Below are 22,654 nucleotides of genomic sequence, written 5' to 3'. Positions count from 1 at the left end.
GCGGCGGGGAGTCCTCTGCGGGGCCGCGCTGCCTCCCCCGAGGGCCTCGGTGCCCGCGGCCAGCCCCGCGCAGGCCGGGCTCCTCTCCCCCCCTCCGACCGGGGGGGGCTCCCTGGGGGTTTTACCCTTCTCACGGTGAAAGGCTCTTTTTGCGCCCAGGACAAACCTCCCCGGGCGGGGGTTGCTGCTCTGCGGTGCTCGGTGTGTGCCCGCGTCCAGACGCCCCGGGCTCTCGTCAGGTGGGAGCGTGTCCGTTGCCTTGCCGAGGCAGGGAGAGATGCGTAGCACCAAGTTAAAAATCAGTACCGTTATCGGAGTAAACTGTGCCTCCAGATCATGGCGTTTAGAAGCAGGCCAAATGAATTCAAGTCTTCAGAGTCTGCTCCCTCGAGGCAGAACCTCTTAGCCTCTTGAAAAGCGTCTTAGTCGATATATACGTTATAGTAGATGTAGGAGAAACTCAGCTCGGTTAAGGTTAAAACCACAAACCAGTGTAACCTTTCAGTTAACTAATAGTTTAAAATTAAATGAACAACTTCTGTGATGTTGCTTTAAAGTGTTACAGAACTGACACTAAGTTTATCACTTTCCCCAGAGAAGAAGAGAACTGAAACTACTGGTTGCTTTCTTGCACTGCTTTAGGCTTTTTCATTCAAATTAGTCCAAAATATATGTCTGCAGTCTGAGATTTGTCATGAGAGGTTTTGCATTAACTCTGTTCCAAATCGGGCCTTTCAGTGTCTCCTCACAGGAGAATATGTGACTCTGTAGAGAGAACCCCCCTTTTTATATGCTTTTTCTAAGACTGAGGCAACTTTGGCTTTTCTAATATATGGGTAAATCCTTTCCACTAGGAGATCATTGCATGAGAAATTCTGTAAAGTAACTTGAAATATTGCTTATGGACAGTATGTAGGGATTCTTCGGCTGTATGGCCCAAACAAACTCTGAATTAAACAAAAGCAGTCTTGGGTATTGTATTTCTCAAATTTCAGACTAGAGAAGAAGCTATTATGAAATAAAAGTTCAAGGATGTTGATAAACTCGTGCAAAACAGCAGCAGGTTTTTGTGCTGTTACCCTAATCAGTGAAAGTAGAAAGATATTTTAATTTTTATCTGTATCCAGTCCATATTGTATCTAGTAAGGGGTATTTGGAACAGATAATTAAAAAATGCTTTGTTCCTAATGGAGACTTTTAGCATTTAAAGTAAGTGTCCAGATCCTATTTTCTTTGAGTTTTTCCCTGCATTCTTTGTGTATTCACGGTGTCTTTTAACTGATTTTCTTACAGTTAAATTTCTTGAAGTAATCAAGCCCTTCTGTGTTATATTGCCTGAAATCCAAAAGCCAGAACGGAAGGTACGTTAATGAAATTTTCTTCATAGGTCTGTATTTGTGTAATATAAGATGTTTAAAGCATAGTTTGCATTTGAGAATCACAGAATCGCTGAGGTTGGAAGGGACCTCTGGAGATCATCTAGTCCAACCCCCCTGCTCGAGCAGGGTCACCTAGAGCACCTTGCACAGGATTGCATCCAGGCGCGTTTTGAATATCTCCAGAGAAGGATACTCCACAGCCTCTCTGGGCAACCTGTTGCAGTGCTCTGTCACCCTCACAGTGAAAAAGTTTTTCCTCATGTTCAGATGGAACTGTCTGTGTTTCAGTTTGTGCCCATTGCCTCGCGTCCTGTCGCTGGTCACCACTGAAAAGAGTCTGGCTCCATCCTCTTGACACCCTCCCTTAAGATATTTGTACACATATTAATAAGATCTCCTCTCAGCCTTCTCTTCTCCAGGCTAAACAGGCCCAGCTCTCTCAGCCTTTCCTCATAAGAGAGATGCTCCAGTCCCCTAATCATCTTTGTAGCCCTTGGCTGCACTTGCTGCAGTAGTGCCACATCCCTCTTGTCCTGGGGAGCCCAGAACTGGACACAGTACTCCAGATGTGGCCTCAGCAGGGCTGAGGAGAGGGGGAGGATCGCCTCCCTCCACCTGCTGGCAACACTCTTCCTCATGCACCCCGGCATACCATTGGCCTTCTTGGCCACAAGGGCGCATTGCTGCCTCATGCTTAGCTCCGTGTCCGCCAGCACTCCCAGGTCCTTCTCCGCAGAGCTGCTTTCCAGCAGCTCAACCCCCAACCTGTACTGGGGCATGGGGTTATTCTTCCCAGGTGCAGGACCCTGGTTTTTTTTTTTTTTTTTTTTTTTTTTCCTGGTGGGATAATTGTCAGTATAGGTATGCTTATTTTTGGTGGAGTGCTTGTCCAGTATGTCCTGTAGCATGAATATGGTTGTAAAAGGGTATCTTTGCTGGCAAATACTCTTGTGCAGGTATAGTTATGCCTTAGCAGTGAGCCATGAGTTGTTGAAAGCAGTAAATATTGGAGTGTGAACTATAGTAGTTTAAAATAGCAACTTGAACATCTCTGCTTCTTAAGTTCCAAACTAAGATTGTTTGTTCAGATAAGCTTTGCCTTTTTTCCCCACCAGAAACTGTTCCTTGTGAAACTGTAAGGCTTATTTCTGTGGAAGTACTAGTATTACTTTTCACTTGCATAAGCTTGTTTATTTGGATTAAAGTTTCAGTAAAGCTTGTCATTTTCCCTCAGCCTTATATAGTGTGAAAGGGATGAAAAGTTAGTTATTTTCTTCACTATGTCCTATACTTTGTCATTTCAGAAGAGAATCAAATGAGCTTAAACTACTATGAAAATTGACCAGCTATTGTTATTTTGACAGCCTTATTTGCTTTGTTTTTTTCCCTTAGATTCAGTTTAAAGAAAAAGTATTATGGACAGCTATCACACTCTTCATCTTCTTAGTATGCTGCCAGGTATGTTTCTTGCCCTTGTTCTTAAGCTGAATTGTTGAAAGGATGTTACAAAGTCTATACTTAATTTAATCCTATTTCTCTCTGTTGTTTGAAAATTCAGATTCCCTTGTTTGGCATCATGTCATCAGACTCAGCAGATCCTTTCTACTGGATGAGAGTGATTCTGGCTTCAAATAGAGGTATGGTCAGTAATGTGGACTGTTTTGGGCTTACTCTTACATTGCACTCTATTTTAAAGAAGCTAAAATCAGGATCAAAGAGAGAAAAAGTCATTTGATATATTGCAAACTATAAAAAATGTGGGCATTGAAAAAGGCACAGCTTCATGGACAAAATGAGTTTGTCTGGACGTATATAATTATTATATAGGCCAAAAAGTAAGGATTTGGGGGGGGGAGGGGAAGAGGAAGGGTTAAGGGAAAGACAATTCCTAATTACCTGTATAGCTGCCATTACAGTCTTCTGTATATTTTTTAAGCTTTCTGATTCATCTTCCAAGCTATATACTTCTGTTGCAGTTTTCTGGATGACATCTTTGAGTCTATCTCACGATAGATTAGAATTCATGATCGTTTCTATAAATTGTTCAATTTCTCACTGAGGCTTTTTACTGCAGTTGTAAGTTAAGAACAATGACAGTTACCTGAATAAATATGTCATTTGGGATAGCAATCAGTTTATGCCATGATGAGTTCTGTGTATATGCATACAACTTGGAGTAGTCATGAAAGCAGTTCTTTTCTTCATTTTAAAATAATGAATAGTAATATGAATTACAATTGTCAAAGGCATAAAACAATGTAGGAATTTGTTTTTTATGGGGTACAGCTGTTCCAGACAGGAGCAGTCTTTCCCGCAAACACAGTTCTTAAGGTACTGAGAAGTACTACATTGCTTAGCAGACTAGCCTTCAGCAAGCTCTGTTTTCATTGAAAACTTCTACGTTTATGGAGATTTGGAGTTTTGTATTATCTCCATCATGATACAACGGCTGGAAAGTCAAACTTCGAACTTCAAAGGTGACTGGAAATGGTGCACTACATTATTTTCTTTCATTGTGCTTCCTGTGTCTGGCAGGTACGTTGATGGAGCTGGGTATTTCACCTATTGTCACTTCTGGGCTCATCATGCAGCTCTTGGCAGGCGCCAAGATAATTGAAGTTGGTGACACCCCAAAGGACAGAGCTCTCTTTAATGGAGCACAGAAATGTAAGTAACAGCTGATATTAGAGACTGAGAGAATGGTTTGGAGTATCTAACCCTAACCACAGCAACCATAACAGGTTTCTGTCATGCTACTGTCAGATGTTCATGTTGTGCTAAAAATTTCTGTATTTAAGCAGTCTTTTACTGACTGCTTTTTAGCTCATTAGCTGTTAAGCTTTAGAGTGGTTTGTAAAGGAAATGTATCTGTGCAATTGGTATTGCTGTTGTAGTCTCATCAGATAAACTAAGTAATATACACACCATGGAGACCCAACCTTTGAACTGTGTTGGTCAGTCTTAACCTAAAAAGGTTAATCTTAAGATTAAGTTTGTTGTAGTTGTTTTTGCCTTGCAGTTACCTAGAATGGTTCTTTTTCAATAATAAGAGATGCATATGCTCACTTGATAAATGGCTTTTAGATAAACTTGAGTCTTCTCCAGCTATTTGTTGCTGCACTTCAACACTTCCTGATTTGTTTACTGCAAGTAAGTCATAAATTGCTGCAGTGATATCTTAACATCCTCAGAGCTTTCAATACTTAAAGTCATCTTTAGTAACCCAAAGCACTTGCTTCTGAGTGTATTTATTCCTCTTTTTCTATTGCATTTCTTTCTGTGCTGAAGTGTTTGTGTTATTTCCAGTGCCAGATTTTAGACAACAAAGTTAAATTTGCCCTTGAATTTAAATGTCTTGTGACTTACTTTTATAGGAAGTTGGGAAGGAAAACATAAGTGCTTATATATTTCTTGATTTGCCCACTGGCATAAATCTGCAGAACAAATACATACTTTTTTTTTCTACAGTGTTTGGAATGATCATTACCATCGGTCAGTCTATCGTCTATGTAATGACTGGAATGTATGGAGACCCATCTGAGATGGGTGCTGGTATCTGCTTACTTATCACAATTCAGGTAATTTCTAGTCCCACGTTCTTATCCTTGCTCTGAAGGGGTCAAAAAAGCAGCCTCTTGGACTGTTGCTTGCCTCACGTGTAGAGAAAAGAAATCAGTGTGTCTGCTTCCTCATTTGTAGTCTTTCCTTGTGTTTTAATACAAGCTTTGTAACAAATCAAGAAGGGATGTGAGTAATGCTGTGTTTCTCTTCTGCAGCTTTTTGTTGCTGGATTGATAGTTCTGCTCTTGGATGAGCTCCTACAGAAAGGATATGGTCTTGGTTCTGGCATCTCTCTCTTTATTGCCACCAATATCTGTGAGACTATTGTATGGAAGGCCTTCAGCCCCACTACTGTGAACACGGGACGAGGTAAAGTGGCATGTTCCGTTCCTTTTACTTGCAGTAGGATTGAAGTATAGCCTGAAGCATAATAAACCAAGTAGCTTCAAATTCATAGCCTTCATATTCTTTGGTAATTTCAGCTCTTTACAGTCTTATGTAGGACAGTACAATGATCACTTAAAATGCAACTATTTCAGTTGCAGAAAAGTCTTACTTTTTTCCATGAGAGCAAAAAACTTTTTTTTTGGCAGTATGATAACTTAAATGTTTCTGGCATCTTAGTTATGTAGTTGCCATGCAGTGAATCTTGTTTATGCAGAAAGTGCTCCTATGCAGGGTACAAGTGCACAGTTTTTTNTTATTATCTCATAAGGTATTTTATGAATGCTACTTCTTACAATGCCTCCAGTACAACTTTATAGTGGTAGACTGCTACTGTATTAAGGCTGCTGCCTAATTTATTGACAAATATCACCTATTTCTTTCTACTCCTTGAATTTCTTACTCTTTGTTCCAAAGACCTTATTGTCCAAACCTAACAGATTATCTTGTTAGGTACTGTAAGGTAGAAAATGGAAGCGAGGTTACTGCATTTGCTGTAGTACAAATAATAACTAGTGGTTCCCCATGAATGATACCATAAAGCATGTTGTCTCTATCTTTAAAAAAAAATTTTTTTCAATGACTTTGTGAATAGCAATGTTTCCAGAGATCAATAGTCATCCCATTTGATTTTGGGGTTGTGATTAGTTTCTAGGCCACTACAGTGGGATTTCCAAAAATTCCTGGTACTAATGTAATTGATATGAAAGAAGACAGTGGTAAACCTCAGAGCATGTTCAAGATGAGAAAGATTGCGGCAATCACATTCTGAATCCTGTATTTCAGAAGTATGCCTAATGGGACAAAGCACTGAAGTTTGGAGACACCATAGCATGCCTAACTTGGTTTTCTTTTCCGTTCCAAGGCATGGAATTTGAGGGAGCCATCATTGCTCTGTTCCATCTTCTGGCTACTCGTACAGACAAAGTCAGAGCTCTTCGTGAGGCCTTTTACCGTCAGAACCTCCCCAACCTCATGAACCTGATTGCTACCATCTTTGTCTTTGCTATCGTAATCTATTTCCAGGTCAGTTGGAATCAACAGAGTTGTAAAACTCTTTGTGATAGAAATAAATCAATATTCTGCTTAATTCTACAGGAAGTTACATTTTTATCTTCTAGTGCATTCAGAAGACTCACTTTTGGGCCTGCAACATCTAGATGTTCATTTAACATTAGCTTCTCCTAATCAGTTTCCACACTTACTGTAGCCACTCAAAGACTTGAGACCTCCTTTGGTCTCTGAAAGAACAGATGAATGTGTATATGTAATAATACCTTACCCCAAATGATATTACTTTTTGCTGGAAAATACTTTAAACTCTTTAAGCCTGAATCTCTTAATGTTTGTTTCAGCAGACTGCTGAAGAATATCAAATAGGTTTTGATTAGTTTTAATGTTTCTTTTTCTGGACACTATGCTCAGTCTTCTTGCACCTTCAGATTTCTTCTAATGTCTAGATCTTTCATACCTTTTAAATGTGTGAATTTAGACAACCCTGCAGGTTTCCAGGGCCTTGGCAAAACTGTTCACATGGATAGTTCCTCTAGGTAGTGTATGTGATACTTGATGAAAACCGTTGTGGATTTTTTATTGTTGTTAAGGCCTTGTGCTTGCAATTGATGACCTATGGTATGTGTTCAGCTCATCAGGATACAATAAGGTTTTTCTTTGGAAAATTTTTCAGGGCTTCAGAGTGGATCTTCCTATCAAATCTGCTCGCTACCGTGGCCAGTACAACACCTACCCTATCAAGCTGTTCTACACTTCCAACATTCCTATTATTCTTCAGTCTGCCCTTGTGTCCAATTTGTACGTCATCTCCCAGATGCTTTCTGCTCGCTTCAGTGGCAACTTACTGGTTAGCCTACTGGGCACTTGGTCTGTGAGTATTCCCTCGTGTCTTGCATACAGCTTTGTAATAATCATATTAAAATGCTTAGTTGAAGAGATGGTCTGTGTAAACATTAAAGTTTGTTACTACAGGTGATCTTGTACACTGAAACTTCTAGATTAGTAACTTGTTTAAATTGATGATAGAGTATGAGACTTGTGAAGAGTCTTGATGTTCTGTCTCCATTTACTTTGGGCTCTTCTCTGCCGACCTGTGTATTTTTGCTTTTCCGTGCTGTATTCCATTTCCACATTAGAAGCTGCTGAAAGTTGAATCTTTGTGTGCTGCTGCAGTGATACTCTCAGTATATGGAGGTGATGCATAAACCCAGGCTTAGCTTAATGGCTAAGAAATAGTGAGAAAATTGGTGACCACTTGCTTCCTTCTTCTAGGACACATCGGCTGGAGGCCCGGCTCGTGCTTATCCAGTTGGTGGACTTTGTTATTATCTGTCACCTCCGGAGTCCTTTTCTTCAGTGTTAGAAGACCCTGTCCATGCAGTTGTTTATATTGTATTTATGTTGGGATCCTGTGCTTTCTTCTCCAAGACGTGGATTGAAGTCTCTGGCTCCTCTGCCAAAGACGTAAGTTTAAAAAAAATGGGGTGGGGGGAAAATACATGATAGAAACAGTGTTGTAAAAGAAATATAGCCTTTCTTCTGAAATGGCTATTGTTCTGGTAATCTTGTCAGTTTTATTTATCATCTGTATAAACAGAAACTTAGCTCTTTTTGGTCCAGAACAGTTTACAAATAAAAGGCAAAAATCCTTTTGTTGAGGGGGGAGATGAAGGTTAGAATGAGGGTATTTTTGCCCCACTTTCTTTACTCTTTTTTCATAAACAACAACAACAAAACCCCGAAAAACATAATTGCTTTCACTGGCATGAGGAAGCTTCTGACATTACTGCATGACATCTGATCAGTGTGAGAGAAGACAAGGTAACATGAAAGGTGGAAACTTTTTTAGCACCTAACGACAGTTGCATTGTGTGCAAGGCAGGGCACCACTTAAGGACTAGTAGGTAAAATGTGAATACATGTCTGGCATAAGGAGATCTTCATTTCTTTTTGGGGAAGGTTAACTAGAAGTTACTTCTGTCTTGAGAGAGCAGACGTTAGTGTACCTGTGCCTAGTCACTCAAAACTTTATTTGTTATAGGATATTTGATATTCAGCCTCTATTTCATTCTGAAATTGGAACTGGAAAACAAAATGGAAAGTAGTTGTCATCATGGGTTTTTTTGTATTGTGTGGTTTTGTGTAGGAAATAGTTTGGCAGCCGTATGGAATGGTTTTAGTCCATTCTTTAACAAACATGTAATAGTTGTTGCATAGTTACTGTAACAGCGTGAGCACTCTTATTTTGGACTTGCATCTAGTTGCTTGTTGTCAGACACGCAGGGAGACACAGCCATGTATAGCTAGGTTTTCTTTCAGTATGAACCAACAAACAACTTTTAACCCTTTAATGCACTTTCCTGATGCTGAAGAAAAGGATTTTAAGCTCATGTTAAGCAACATCAAAAATTGATAAATCATTGCTTAAATGTTCACAACGTAGTAGAAAAGTGGTAACTTAACTGTCCTGATGTGCATGGTTACACAGTACTTTGGATTCAGAGACAAGCAGCTTAAGAGGTTTCCCTGCTGGAGTTTCAGTACCCCTCAGATGGTTAATAAAGTGTTTGCAGGGCACTATTGTAACCCTGTACAATTGCACTAATCCAGTTTTAAAATAATGTTCCAAAAGCGTTTTCTTTCTAAGCTGCATGATTTATAATACAGCCCCACAAATACTTGTTAGCTCAGCTGAATTGTTTTGCTAACATGTACTAAACCCTAACCGGTACAGGGTAGGTGACAAAACGGGAATTGGCTTATATGTATGAGAGCCTGCCAATTTCCAGATTTTTCTTTTCACAATAGGACAAGAATTATGCAAAAGCTTTGCATAATTGACAGTGTGGAGAAGTGCCTATGACTGCAGTCCATCCAAACATAAAATATTGGATAAAGTCAAATTATTAATATAAAAATTGTTTTTGCTGAAGTCTCTTGCTTCTGTTTTCACATACTACTTGGTTTTATGGCCTTGGCAAATGACACTAAACTTGCTCCGTTTCTTGCTTCAATGCAGGTTGCCAAACAGCTAAAAGAACAGCAAATGGTAATGCGAGGCCATAGAGAAACCTCCATGGTACATGAACTAAACAGGTGAGCTGCACATTTCACAGGCTATGCAAAGTGTTATGGGGAAACAGTGCACATTTTGCTTTGGCTTCCATTTTCTAGATGCTAAAACATGGATATTCTTTCAGCTTCTGTGTTATGTGCCTGAGACATAGTATACTGTCTCTTGTTATTAGCTGGATTTACACAGTACAGCCTGCTCTTCTCTTACAATTAGAGAATGTGCCTTAAGCTCTAGGGCTTTTATTTTCCTCCTGTTTTTGTTCTTTTTCATTTTTATACTTATTTTTACAGGATAGTTAATAGTGAGGGTTTAAATGTAATTGACTACTTGAAACTGATGCACAAGAACTTTTACAGTAATTCTTAATATGTTAATATGTCTTAAGAGGTCTGTTTTCACACTGGGCTTCCTTTAAAAAAAAAAAAAAAACAACAGCTTCTTAAATCTACTGGATGTAGAGATAGGCAGGGGTTTGTCTCTTAAGTTTTCTGATTGCAGGGTAGGACTCATGCAACCTTCATATTACTGAAGAATCATCACAGCTTTAGATTTCAGTCATCTGTGAATGACTTGGAGAGTTAGTAGCAATGCATTTCATCTTAGTGCTCAGTTACATGGAAAATGGAAATATTTTCTTTTCTGTAGCTTAGCAATTTTTCTCTCCAGTCAAATTGAGTTTTTCTTTCCTTACCTGATGTATCAGCACTATTACATGTGCCTTATTTTGGATTGTTGGACCCGGAAGAGAAGAGGGTATTCTGCCATTGACATTTTTCTGTTCAGCTAATAACTTCAGTCTTTTTTCAACTACCCAGTTAGATGATCTCTATAGTCCTCTTCCTGTTCTCAGTGGGGTTGGTTTTCTGTGAAAAATCTGCTTCTCCAAATTGTGTATTTTCCATAGTTCCCGTATACCACCAACCACCACAAATGTACTGCTAATACGTTTCTAATATCCTGAGCGAGGTCTAATGGTGTCTTTTCTATTCTCATTTTGTGTTTTACAGGTACATCCCTACAGCTGCTGCATTTGGTGGTCTCTGTATTGGCGCCCTCTCTGTCTTGGCAGACTTCCTCGGGGCAATTGGGTCTGGAACTGGAATCTTGCTTGCCGTCACTATCATTTATCAGTACTTTGAAATTTTTGTAAAGGAACAGAGTGAAGTTGGAAGTATGGGAGCTCTTCTTTTCTAAATGTAGCTTCTCATGGACCCAGGAAGAGGGGAGGAACATTCTTGAAATATCCAGTCAGGTGAAAAGAAGTAAACTTGAGTATGTCATTCTATAGGAACATGTATTTTAATAATGTTTCCAAAGCGCATTCCCTTATGTTCAAACTTTTCTAGCATACTGTTCGCATTTTATAAATTGCTGGGGAAAAATGTGCAAAAAAAATTTTTTAAAGAAAATTGTTTTTTAATTATGTGTTAGGAAAATCAGCTTTCTGAACTGGATTTAGTTCAGTGACTCTTCCATTTTTGTTTCATCCCCTTTCAAAAACGAGCATACCTGAAGCCTTCACAGGTTTTAATAAATAGTTATGGGGAGGATTGTGTGTTTGGAAGGGATTTTTTGCATTTAACTTGTGTTTGCAGCTCCTTTGCAGTAGTGGTGAGAAAAATCTCTCCCTCTAATGCTTGAGTTCCATAGTTATGGTTGTAAGCACAATGTTTAATATGTTCAGTTTTGTGGGGTTTTTGTTCAAGTATGGCAGATTTGGGAGGCAGTTGTTTCTTTTTACTAAATTATATCTCTAATTCCAAATGTCTTGTCTTATAATTACTAAGCTAGGCCTTGTCAGATGTTGAATATTGGCTTGAGACTGTTGTCAGCTTTCTTTAAAAGTCAGAATGTGTTCTTTCCCACCACCCCTCCTCCAGAAGCAGAAAACTCAGGTCAATCTAGATTCTGCCAGAGTCTGTGCCTAAGAGTTGCCACTTTGAAACTTGGTAATACAGGCAGCTTTGTTTAAAAAAAAAAAAAAACAACAAAAAAAAACCACCTTCTAATTACAATTTCCATTGCCATTAGCCATAGCACTTCTAGTTCTGATACTAACTGACAGAAATGGATGTTACAGTTGTTTAGATGCAAATCTCCTTATGCCCTTTGCTAAAGCTAAGTTTCTCTCGTCAATAATAAATTCTGGACATGTAGCAATCAGGATGTTGTCTGACTAGTCATATCTAGTGAATTTTGAGACCGTTGCCACAGAGGAGTGTAAAAAGAATGTGTGTACTTGTCTCAGTTTTTTCTCTGTAATTCTAGAGATGAGACCCTTGTCAGGTAACTCCTGTTATTGCTCATGTAGAAGGCTTTACTGTCCTGTAGCTTCATTGACTTGAATAGTGGGTATAAAAATACTTTGTCAAAAGGCTTTGGGGCTTCTTTTTTTCAGGGTCATGCCATCAAATTGAAAAAATTACAGTAAAAGGCTTTAATGGACCAGAATAATCCTTAATTTTCCATTTTAATTTAGATTGTCAATATTAATCAGGTGCCTAGGACCAAATGCAAATATTTGCGTATGAGTCTTGTAAATACACTTTTCCTCAATCAGTATTGGACAATGTAGAAACCAGAATGAGAAGTGATAACAGTGGAATGTTTCTCTACACTGCATCAACATGACTTTCTGTGCATTTTTGCCATGTTGTGCTGACAGTATGTAAATTATTATTTCTGCTTGGAGCGATGGGACTTCCTGTTATGTTCCCCAAGAAGCACAGATGACATCCAGAAGCCCTTGTTTTAATGCACTGAGCTCAAATACCAAATGCATGAGAATTTTTGCGAATCCTGTATGACAGACACCTATCAATAAAAATGAAACTCCTGGATGAGGATCAGAATCGGAAAAGGAGCACAAGTGCCAGGAGAAAGTATCCATGAAATGGTCTCTACAGAGTATTCACTGTTACTTCATGCTACCTTCTGTAGTTTTCCTTTGTCTTTTATAAAGTAGCATGCCACAGCACAACCTTTGATGTGAAATTAGGGGCAGTTCAAAAGTGACTTTGAAGGGTGAGGGAAGGAGTGCGGTGTGTTTTGTTCATTTGTTTGTTTTGGGGGTGGATTTTTTTTTTTTCCAGGAAGACCAATACAAATCTTTTCGAAATGAAGAGGACTTCACTTCTGGGCATGCAGTTCTGGCAGGGCTGGAGCTGTACTTGTGTTTTTGGTCATGTCATATCAGTTTGAATGAGTTGCAGTTTAGACCATTGGTTCTTGAGCGTCTGAGCAGCACTTGTTTTATGCATCTGTATTTTTGCTGTCTAGTGCTGGAATCTTTGTCTATTATCAAGCAGCTATGTCCTCAAAGCAGGACCTGCTGATCAGGATGGATGTTCCCAGTGGATGTTCACAAAAAGAAATAATGCCTAAACAATCTGCTTTATAATGAAATAAAGTACATCTTTGGAGCTAACGCTTGGCTTTCAGTGCTTTGAATATTGTTACAATTCTAACAGTTGTAGAACATTGTTCCCTGGCTAAAAGATTACAAAAGTTGATCCCTCTTGAAACGGCTGTTTTGAGAGTATCAATATAAAATAGAGAAAAAATGTTCTTGCTTTGAAGCCTTCTCTCAACGATAGGTTGTTAACACCTTAAACGCTACTCTGAATTTACCCGGTGCATTTGTATTCCAGAAGAGCTGCAATTTAAAAGGTGCTGAAGATGTGCAAGTAAATAGTGGGAGAGTAAGGTAACGAAATGTCAGTTTGACCAAAAAAAAGTGTCTCCATATCAAGTACCGTGCCCGTCTAATTTTTTTTGGTAGCATGACAGTAATAATGAGATATTAAATACAGTAGTATAACTTGAGTGCTGACAATATCCCAACATTATTTCTGCCCTCTGAGTTTTTAAACTCAGGTTGGAGTAAGGAAAAATGATGCCTACTTCCTGAAGTAGATATTTAAAAACTAATTTCTGAAAATACTGCTACTGCTTGTAAGTAGTATGGCCTAGACTTCTGTCATGTGTGAAGTCATCCTAAATAACAGCTTAATTTCTGTAAGTTGGGACACTTTATTTTTTTTTTCCCCTTGCTGCATTTTTTTCCCCCCAAGAATTTGCATTAGTAATAGCAGTGGTTGCTGTAGGGATATTTTGTAATTACTGTAGATTGAGGAGTTATCCACAAGGCAGCTAGTTAAAATATCAACACCAAGGCGAAGTTTAAGATCCTCTTGCTGTTGGTACTATTTTAAGTGAAATTCTCTACGTAGCCCAATTTTCCTGCACTGTAGCTTTCATGTGAGAGCTGGTCTGCACAGCACTGCTTTCACTAAATACCTGGAAGTAGGTAAAGAATTTCATTTGAAATGGTTTAATGTCAATTACATAGATGAAATAGGCTTTATTTTGCTGCAGCCACTTAAATAAAGCACACGAACAGTTCTGACTGATACTTTTCTATTTTTAAGCTTAAATTTACTTTTCTCAGTGGGCAGGGAGGGGCACCCCCATTTTAATGGGTAGAACATATGTGTGTTAAGTTTCCTTGTTTCCTCCCCTCTCTAGCGCTGCCTTTTCAGAATTATAACTTGGAACCATAATTCTTATGTGATGGGTATCTGATTTCACACTGCCACTTAAAAATCCCGTAGTTTATTTAGGCCCTAGGAATAAGTGAGTTGCTACCTCCATGTCCATACAGTTCTGAGAGGAAAAGGTCACACTGTTTGCCAAGCTTCTCAAACGTTTCGTGTGGTGGTGTGTGTGATTTTTATTTTATTTTTTTCTTTTTAAGCATTTTCCTTTTGGCTGCAGCAATAAAGATTGTTGCTTTACTCTGTGAAACATTTCACAGCTGTGTTCCCTTGAATGCTCCTGGGGACAACCTTGTCCCCGTTACTGAGATGATCTGCGCAATAGATTTATCAGCGAGCTTTCAATAACGGAGGAAGCTGAATGACCTAGTAACTGCTTTTCCAAGTTGTTCCCTCTTGCAGCCAGGAATAATAAGCTTTAGGGGCCTATAGTTTTATTCCAGCTTTGGGAAGCTGCATGCAGATCTGTGTGTGCTGTTGTTTGCCTGCCGCCCGGCTGTGACATAAGTGACAGGTCTGCAATCGGCCCTCGCTGCCTGCAATGCTAAAGCCGCTTCCTGCTGCATCTCTGTGCGCTGCCTGGGCGTTCGGGTGCTCGGCGGCCGCTGTACCTCTCTGCAAACGCGCCCCAGGCTGCGGGCTGCTCTCACCGGCCAAGAAGGGCACCCGCATAAAAAGGGTGCGAGGGCGGGGGACTGGTGACATTTCTGAAGCCCTCGTATCTGGCATGCGGCTCGGCCGGCCTGCCTGCTCCGCTTCTCCGGGTGCTCCCTCTGCCAGCTTTCTGCCGCGCCACCCCGGCCTTCGCCGCCTTCCCGCCTGGAAAAGTCGCGCTTCGACCTGCGGCCAGCAGCATCACTGGCACCATCCCAGCGGTGCGGCCGGCGGCGCAGGTGTTCGAACAAAGCCGGCTTGTGCGGGGGGCTGGGGCCTGGACCCCCGGCCTGGCGGGAGCAGCCGCCCGCCTGGTGGCGGTGTGCCTCTGCCGTTGGCGCCCGCCTGCGCGCGCTCTTCCCTTTGCCGCTGTCGCAGGGTGTAAAAAGTTGGGGACGGGCTTCACCGCTATCTTTTTTGTCGCTCCCGGGAGCAGGACTGAGGCCGTTCTGTGCCGGGATGCTGAGACCGATCTCCTCTTCCTCTCGGCGCTGGTGACGTTTCCGAGCTGCCAGGTGCCCCAGAAGCAGCTGCTGTTACAGCCGCTTAATCTGCTGCATACCGCTATGCAATTTAAACCCAGATTGAGACAGTCTATGGGATTGGGAAAAAGGCAAGAAAAGAGGCATTTAAAAACAAAACCAATATTCTAAGCTGGGGCCTAATTAGTCCTCTAGGCTTTAAGCCGTTGTTTCATAACAAGAGACTGGATGGAGCTGCTAAAATTGAAACTCTTTTCTGGGCCAGGTCCTCACAATCCTCTGGCTATTGCTAACACAACGGTAGCCAAACTGGCAGCACTTGGCAGAAAGGAAATACCCTGACGATTGGCACCTCCTTTGGCAGCTGTAGCCAAGGGGCTGGGGACTGAACGAGCACTGACACGATGCACTTTGTCATCGCGGAGCAGGCTGTCAAGGTCAGACGTGGGATGCCTGCTCCCAGATATTTCTTGCTGGAGAAGACTGAGCCAGTGAATCTTCCAGCAATACCTATTCCTGAGAGCTTAAAACAGAAGGGACAAATAAAACAGAAGGGATACGGTTGGGGTATAAATGTTTAAAAAGCTGCGTTTCAGACTTTTTTGTATCTCCTTGGGGGAAATCAGGATCGATTGCACATATATTATCCTGGATTCCCCTTCTCACAAATTAAGGCTAAGCTAGAGTGGATGGCTTGCAAATGGTGTGAGCACTGTTGGGGGAATATCAGCTATCTGAAACACGAGATGGGTATTACCCACTTTATTTTTCAGCATTTTGGGGGTGTTCTTACAGCTCTGGTATCTTCTGTATACCTCCCTGTGCTGTGAAACTTTATAGAAGAAAAAGGCAACTCCAGATATTCAGGAGCAGGAAAACGAGTGAGCAGAGCATCTTGCATGATTAAAATCACTATGTAAGCATGAACTTTACTTTAGTTTAAATGGCTTTATTTTTGGCAACAAGAGAGCAAGGAATTGTTGCTGTTGCCAGACTCCAAAGGGCTGCAGAACTGTGCCTAACGTACCTAGAGCAAAGCTCATCCTGGCCACGCTGGTGGTCATTTATACTACGATTTGGGATGTCAGAGCTCAGCTGCAGAGCGTGAACTGTGGGGTGTGGTGAGAAACAGCAGCTCCGGGGAGGAATTGTGGGGAGAAGTAACATGAGCTGAGGCAGTGAGAAGATGTGTCCTTGTGAGGCCAGTATGCCTTGGTGTGATGGGCCTGTGCCTAAATCTGGGCACGTCTAAGCGCACTCTTGAGCTCCAGGATTTTGCTGACTACTGACAACAAATTGTGAGTGCATTGTGCTAATGGGATTTTGATGAAGATGGCAGAGGGGCAGCTACGTACTGGGCCTTTCCCCAGTAGGAGAAAGCCAAGAACATCTGTGTGCTGTAGGAGTTGATGTTTTGCTTATCCGTGATATCCCAGACTGACCTTGTGCTCCCTTTCCCCTGTACAAAGTTTCCTTTGTTTTCTGCAGATGAAGAACTTGTGAGATAGGGAAATGTTGTCTGTTAAAGATGCTCAGAAAAGGAGTTTATTTCTCTCAGGCTTTTGAGGATGGAGCTCGAACTGGTGACCTTTAATTAAGAGGAGCAGTTTTTAACTTGGCTCTTCTTGCTGTGCATAACGCTTGACAGGAGGAGAGATTTATGGAGGGGACTCTAGTTTCTTTAGCTGGGTGAAAAAGGCCTCCCTCTTATTGCCTTAGTGCCTTGCAATTCTGGAGCAGTACAGGCTAGCGGAAGCAAGCCAAATTTGGGATAAAATTTATCTAATTTAACGATGAAACCAAATAACATGAGCCAGGGGGGCTAACACAACTTTCTGCAATTGAGGTATGTGGTTTTCATTTTTATTGAGGTTTAAACTCTTGTATCCAGCTTTTTGTAGTGGATACTTGGAACTTTGCACAATCCTTAAATGGGAGTGGTGACAGGGGTATCTCATGGATGGAAAGAGAAGAGCCCTAGTTGTACAGCAAATATGAAGTGGAGCCTCAGCTGTTATTTGTATTGCAGGAGATACTGGTTTTGCGTGAAGCAGCCCATTTTGGTGGGTACCGGCTGTAATTACAACACGTGAGAGAGACTGTTGGTTCTGTAGATTGTACAGTTCGAAGAGAAGGGTCAGATAGGTGGAGGGAAAATGAAGCGTTGCTGCAGAGAAGGACAGGACTTGTCCCAGGTCACTGCAGGAGTCCTGACTCAAATATGGTGTCTGCACCACGCCATCTCTGTACTTGACTTCTCCATTCTGTTGACGTCTGTTCTTGAAGCACCCAGAAAGAAGTGCTCACTCTGGAGAAACTGAAACACGGATCTAAACTGCACATGCATGTATACAAAAGAGGTGCCTTTACATCATAATTATGAGCAGCTAATTAAGGAAGTACTACACTTCGTTCTTATTCCTAAAATCAGTATGTCAGCAGTGAACTCAAACCTGTAGGAAAAGGAAGGTCAGAGAATCAAGTGGTCTGCGCGCCAGCATGGTTGTGCTTCTCTTGGTTCTTGCAGAAATACTGAGTGATGCTATCATACCCGGGTACAACGCCTGCCCTGCTCTGGAGAGGGCGCTTCCTTTATGCGCAGCCCGTTAAGTGATGGTCACGGCGTTGAGTGCCTGTGATTTATCAACAGTTTAACACTTTACTATGAGGGAAGGTAAAACCATTTCTCTGTATTCTTGGTTCTTAAAAATAATTGCTATAAAATCAACTCAGGTATGTGTCATCTGTCTGAGTGGTGCTGGCAGATTCATGCTATTGGGGTTCTAGAAGAAGTTATTGAAGAAATAATGAAATCGTCTGGTTTTGACCTCATATGTCTGCTAGCACTAAATGCTGTCACATTGCTAGAGCCCAGGGAGCTTTGTATGAATATAACGAAGCAGAAACAGCCTCTAGAACTAGGAAGAAAGGGTGGTCATTCAGCCAGGGCTCCAGCCCACAGCTTGGAAGAGCTGGGTAAAAATCTCTGTCCTCAGCAGGCTCCGTGTGTGGCTGTGGGCTGGGTCTGTAGTGGGAGATTCATGCACAAAAGGGGGTATTGCTCATGTCAGAGCTTCAGTCCCTCTGCAGAAGTGACCCGCAGGCTATCTGCCCTTACGTCCCCCCCCGGTAACATTGTGCTGCAGCAAAGGCAAATGCATTAAAGAGCACCCTGTGGCTGTGAGAATAAGGCAGTAGGGGAAGAAGGAGAGATTAAGTAGGACAGCTCTGCATTTGCTCTTGCGGCTGAAGTCCACCAGGACAGCCATGATGTGAGCTGAGCTTTAGCTGGCATCCTCCGGTGTTTGAACATGGAAATGAGGTGGAGGGGAGGAGAGAAGGGGAACGTTCTCCTCTGCATGCAGCCCCCGATGGGTTCATCTCGGCTCCGTCGGAGCCTGGCTGCGCTCCAGTTCCCGTTTGGGTGGAGGGACTGGAACGGTTCTGAGCGACAGGTACTATTTTGCTGCTTGACTGATTCTCAGCACCTGTTTGGTACCCATTTGTGCCTGGGAAAACTCTACCTGTGTCTAATGGTCCCTTCTACCTGGACAAGAAACGCGTGCTGTGTTTCCGCAGTAGCAGGAAGACGGGGTTGTTGGGGGACTGAGACAGGAAAAGCGTGAACAAGGACTCCAGGACTGTGCTCCATCTCTGCCGCAGACTCACCCTGATACCGTATGGTTGGGTATTGGTTAATCTCTCTCTGGCGACCTGTTGCATCTTTCTTATATCAGGATGTGGGGATTCATTAATTTTAATGCTCTGAAACATTTGCACGGGGGTGGAAATATTTGCAGAAGAGTAGTGTAATACATGGTGAACAGCTTGTACAGATTTTGCACTTCCTTCCATTGAGTGTTTCTGTTGTATTAATATCACTTTGGAAGTTATCTGCTCCCTTGAATGCTGAAGAGCATTCTGCTGGCCCACAGGTTTCCTATATAACCCGTTTCACAGATGCACTGAGAAGACCCAGCTGGGTCAAAACTCCCTGTGCTAAGCAGAGCCCTGAAGCATTTACAGGAGGCTGAGCTAAGGGGTGCAACCTACATCCTATTTTTGGAAAGTACTTGGGTATTTTGCAGCCTCTAAGTCTGTAGGTGAGTCAAGCCCCAGCCTGCTAGAGGTTAACCCCCCTTGGAAGGTCATCTCTTCCTGTCCACTGGTGTTCACCCGTGAAACTGGTGCATTCCTGTGTGCGTGGGCTCTCCAAATTGGTGTCCTCCAGCACTGAGCCCTTCCAAAAAGAGTACCACTGTTATCCGAAAAAACACCACGTTGTCGCATTACCCTGTGGAGCTGTTATTGTGGTGATGAAGCGCAGATCTGACAGGGCGGCTTTGCCTTTCACTCATAAATCCTCTGGCAGGAGGCTGATGCGATTCCTGCCAAGTGCTTCCTTGAGCTGTAGAAAGACTCAAGGGGGTTCAGGAGCAGGATGAATGCCCAGAGAGGTGGGCAACGGAGGTCGGAGACGGCTCGTCCTCATTGTGTATCTGAGCTTTGTGCTCGTGCAGACATCTGCCAAAGGCACCGGGGCCTGATCCCCCTGGCAGGGAGCAGGAGCTTTGCAAGCTCATCTGACATGACCTTTTAAAGGGTGTGAGATGAGCTTCACATAGCTCCTTTTCATTTTTTCAACAACAGCAAAGGTAGTTGACTTCATGTAAAACTGTTTTGCTTTGCTTCTGTCGTGCACGAGTCTAAAACATGCTAGGAGATTCCTGGATGTATATTTTTATTTTTCTCTCTTCTGTAAAGAAAAACATTTAGTGCATCTTTGTTTTTAGCTGCTGTTCGGTGACTGCATTCATCCTTCCCCAGCCTGGGTGGGATATTCTGCTCTGATTCTAGGTGAGGGAGGGTGGCCAGTATTTCTGAAGACTGATGTTAATATTTCTGAATACTCCTGGAAAGATCCTGCCTTCTGGACTGAACAAAGTAAATTCATCCTCTGAAAAAATCTATCCGGAAGGACAGGACCCTTTAGGAAAATATAGTTATCAGTCTCTCTAATCTTAGGTGCCTATCACCTGTATCCAAGTTAGTACAATACAGATGTCCAGACGGCCTGGAGTCATTCAATAAAGCTGCTGCTATGGTTCTTTACATTAATACTGAGCTTGGGCACATCACTCCTGCGGTCAGTGGTATGGAAAACTACATGCGGCTGTTGGGCTTGGAGAGCTTTTGGGGTAATAAAACCCCTTTTGGGGGTCCCGATGGTCCCGGTACCCGTGAAATGCTCGAGACCCGGAGGAGCTATTGCCCTGGTGCTGGGGGATCCTCGCTGGCCTCCGTGGCAGTGCTTGGCTTGGTGGGTCCCACCACTACGTAGGAGTACGTGGGATTGTTGCAGCCCACTCTTGTTTGTGATAAGGGTCCATTGATCAGGAGGTTCTTGCGATCCGTCTCTGTCTGCCCCTCAAGACGGTGAGTTTGCAGCCACAGGGACACTGCAAAACCGTTCTGGTACATCAGGCTAGCACGACAACCTGGGCGTTGTGGGGGCAAAACCAACATGACGGCAGTGAGTCCCGACTTGCCAAACCTTTTACTTTCTTGCTGCGTGAATGCAGTGCAATGTACGTGACAAGCTAAACTTTGTTTGCTTCTCTAAGGATGAAAAATGTTTTTAGGTATAATTAGAGAGCGCATGGAAAATATTGTTAGGCATGTTTGTGAAACTGTATTTTTTTTTTTAACTGTATCATACTCAAAATATAGCCCATATTAGAAATGGAACTGCATTGCATGCTAAGATTTTTGCACTGGCAGACTAAAAAAGCACATTTAACCCCAAAGTAGGAGGGAATAAAATGTTGAAAATAACAAGCATCAATATTGCTAATGTGCATGTAGAAAAGAAGGTTATATCTTACGGCTCTGAAATAGAATGCAAATAAGGACTTAATTCTGTGTTAGAGAACAGCCCAGGGGGAAAAAAGGATGTGAGATTTCAGTATAGGTTCATTATAATGTGGTTAAGAGTGAAGTGTTAAGGACTGACAGTAAAACTGGCCTGCAATACACAGGAATTATAGTTGCCTGCTGTTTTAACTTAAAACAAAATAACTCAAATTGAAATATTTATGCATTTTTATAGAAAGCTTTCTTCCCAAATAACAGAATGCAGAAGTAATGCTATCACTTCAAAAGATAACTTGTAGAAGGGGATGTTTTCCTGTTTTTCTGATATCTTTGTATTGGGCCTGTCTGGTTTTTCACACCTCCAGTTCCCGCCACCTCCGTTAGGGAAGACGGGAACGGGAGCCATCGGGCCTCGGCGCCCAGCCGCGCGCTGGCGGTGCAGCAGCTCCAGCCACAGCAGGTCCGAAACCACTTGGGAACCCGGGTGCGAATAGCGCGGGCCGACGCGGGGGGACGGGAGCCGCGCTGGCCGTGGGCCAACGCGGGGGGACGGGAGCCATGCAGGCCGCGGGCCGGCGCAGGGGGACGGGAGCCGCGCAGGCCGCGGGCAGGCCGAGGCAGCGCTCCGCGGCCGGGATGCTGCCCACAGCCGGGGCTGGTGCCGCTGCCTGACGCCTGCAGCCTCCGGAGGTGCCCACTGCTCTCCGGCCGGTCCTGCAGCCGCCCCGTCGTCTGCGATTCGTTAATTCCTCCCAGACGGAGAAACCGCCTTGCGCCCCAGCCCCGGCGGGGGCCGCCTGCTGTGGCTTCCCGCCCGCCTCGCGCCGGGGCCTCCTCTCTCATCCCTCATCCGCCTGCCGGCCACGGCCAGGCTCTCTCATCACCGGCGTGTGGCTCCAGGAGACCAAGGCGCCCCCGGACAATGGGGACGTTGTCCCCGTGTCCGCGTGTCCCGCACAGGCCGCACGCTGAGACTCCTGCGGCCCCGTGGCCCGGCCGGCTGCGCTAGGCTGGACTGGCACCGCGGACGTGCAGGGGACTCTCGGGTGGCAGCGAGTTACGGTGGCTTTCGGCCGCTGCAGTAACCGAGGCGAATAAAGCTGTTTACCCAAACGACGTGACAAAAGGGGGTGCGGGATCTGAGGTCCCGTGTGCACACTGATTCGGAAAGCATGTGGCTACGGAGGTCTCTCTCGTGCAAGTTGGACACACGGTTTAATCCATAACTAGAAATAAAACCTCTGCCTGGCGCTCTGGTAGATTTGCTCCAGCCCTCTTCCCCGTGGGGCTTCTTTTTGTTTTGTTTTTTACTGGCATTAAACTTCCTGGGAAAAGCATCCTCAGGGAAGCCTGTTGCGCCCTCTCGGGGGCTGCTTTTCTCTCTTTTGCTCGCTTCTCCATCGTGCCTTTCCTCTTCCCCCTCTTCGTCTGTCTCTTCCCCTCCTCCGGTCCCTTACAATATGCAGCTTTCTTCCACACGCTCCTCCGGCTCTCCTCACGCTTTCCCTGGGGCTGCATCCAGGATGCAGAGGGCTTATTCCTCCTCTCTGGCTGTGCTTTCTGTTGCCTTTGGTCAGCCTATTTCCACCTTTTCCCTCTTCTTCCCTGTTCTCT

General features: G+C 43.3%; 1 protein-coding gene across 1 annotated transcript in view; it reads left to right on the top strand.

Annotated features, from left to right (window-relative positions):
- Positions 1-12,901, top strand: part of SEC61A1 (Sec61 translocon alpha 1 subunit) — a 13,104-nt gene extending 203 nt beyond the window's left edge. The window contains exons 2-12 of the mRNA XM_026075513.1: positions 1,294-1,361; positions 2,772-2,837; positions 2,938-3,016; positions 3,915-4,046; positions 4,848-4,957; positions 5,156-5,309; positions 6,250-6,410; positions 7,072-7,269; positions 7,671-7,862; positions 9,418-9,494; positions 10,482-12,901. Of these exons, the coding sequence (XP_025931298.1) occupies positions 1,294-1,361; positions 2,772-2,837; positions 2,938-3,016; positions 3,915-4,046; positions 4,848-4,957; positions 5,156-5,309; positions 6,250-6,410; positions 7,072-7,269; positions 7,671-7,862; positions 9,418-9,494; positions 10,482-10,668 (1,424 nt within the window). The 3' untranslated portion in view covers positions 10,669-12,901. The remainder of the gene's footprint in view (positions 1-1,293; positions 1,362-2,771; positions 2,838-2,937; positions 3,017-3,914; positions 4,047-4,847; positions 4,958-5,155; positions 5,310-6,249; positions 6,411-7,071; positions 7,270-7,670; positions 7,863-9,417; positions 9,495-10,481) is intronic.
- The last annotated feature ends 9,753 nt before the right edge of the window (positions 12,902-22,654 follow it).

The sequence above is a fragment of the Apteryx rowi genome, unplaced genomic scaffold, assembly GCF_003343035.1.
Source record: "Apteryx rowi isolate R43461 unplaced genomic scaffold, aptRow1 scaffold_405, whole genome shotgun sequence".
Lineage (NCBI taxonomy): Eukaryota > Metazoa > Chordata > Aves > Apterygiformes > Apterygidae > Apteryx > Apteryx rowi.
Note: the sequence above shows the minus strand (reverse complement) of the source record. Positions and strands in the feature narration are given on the sequence as shown.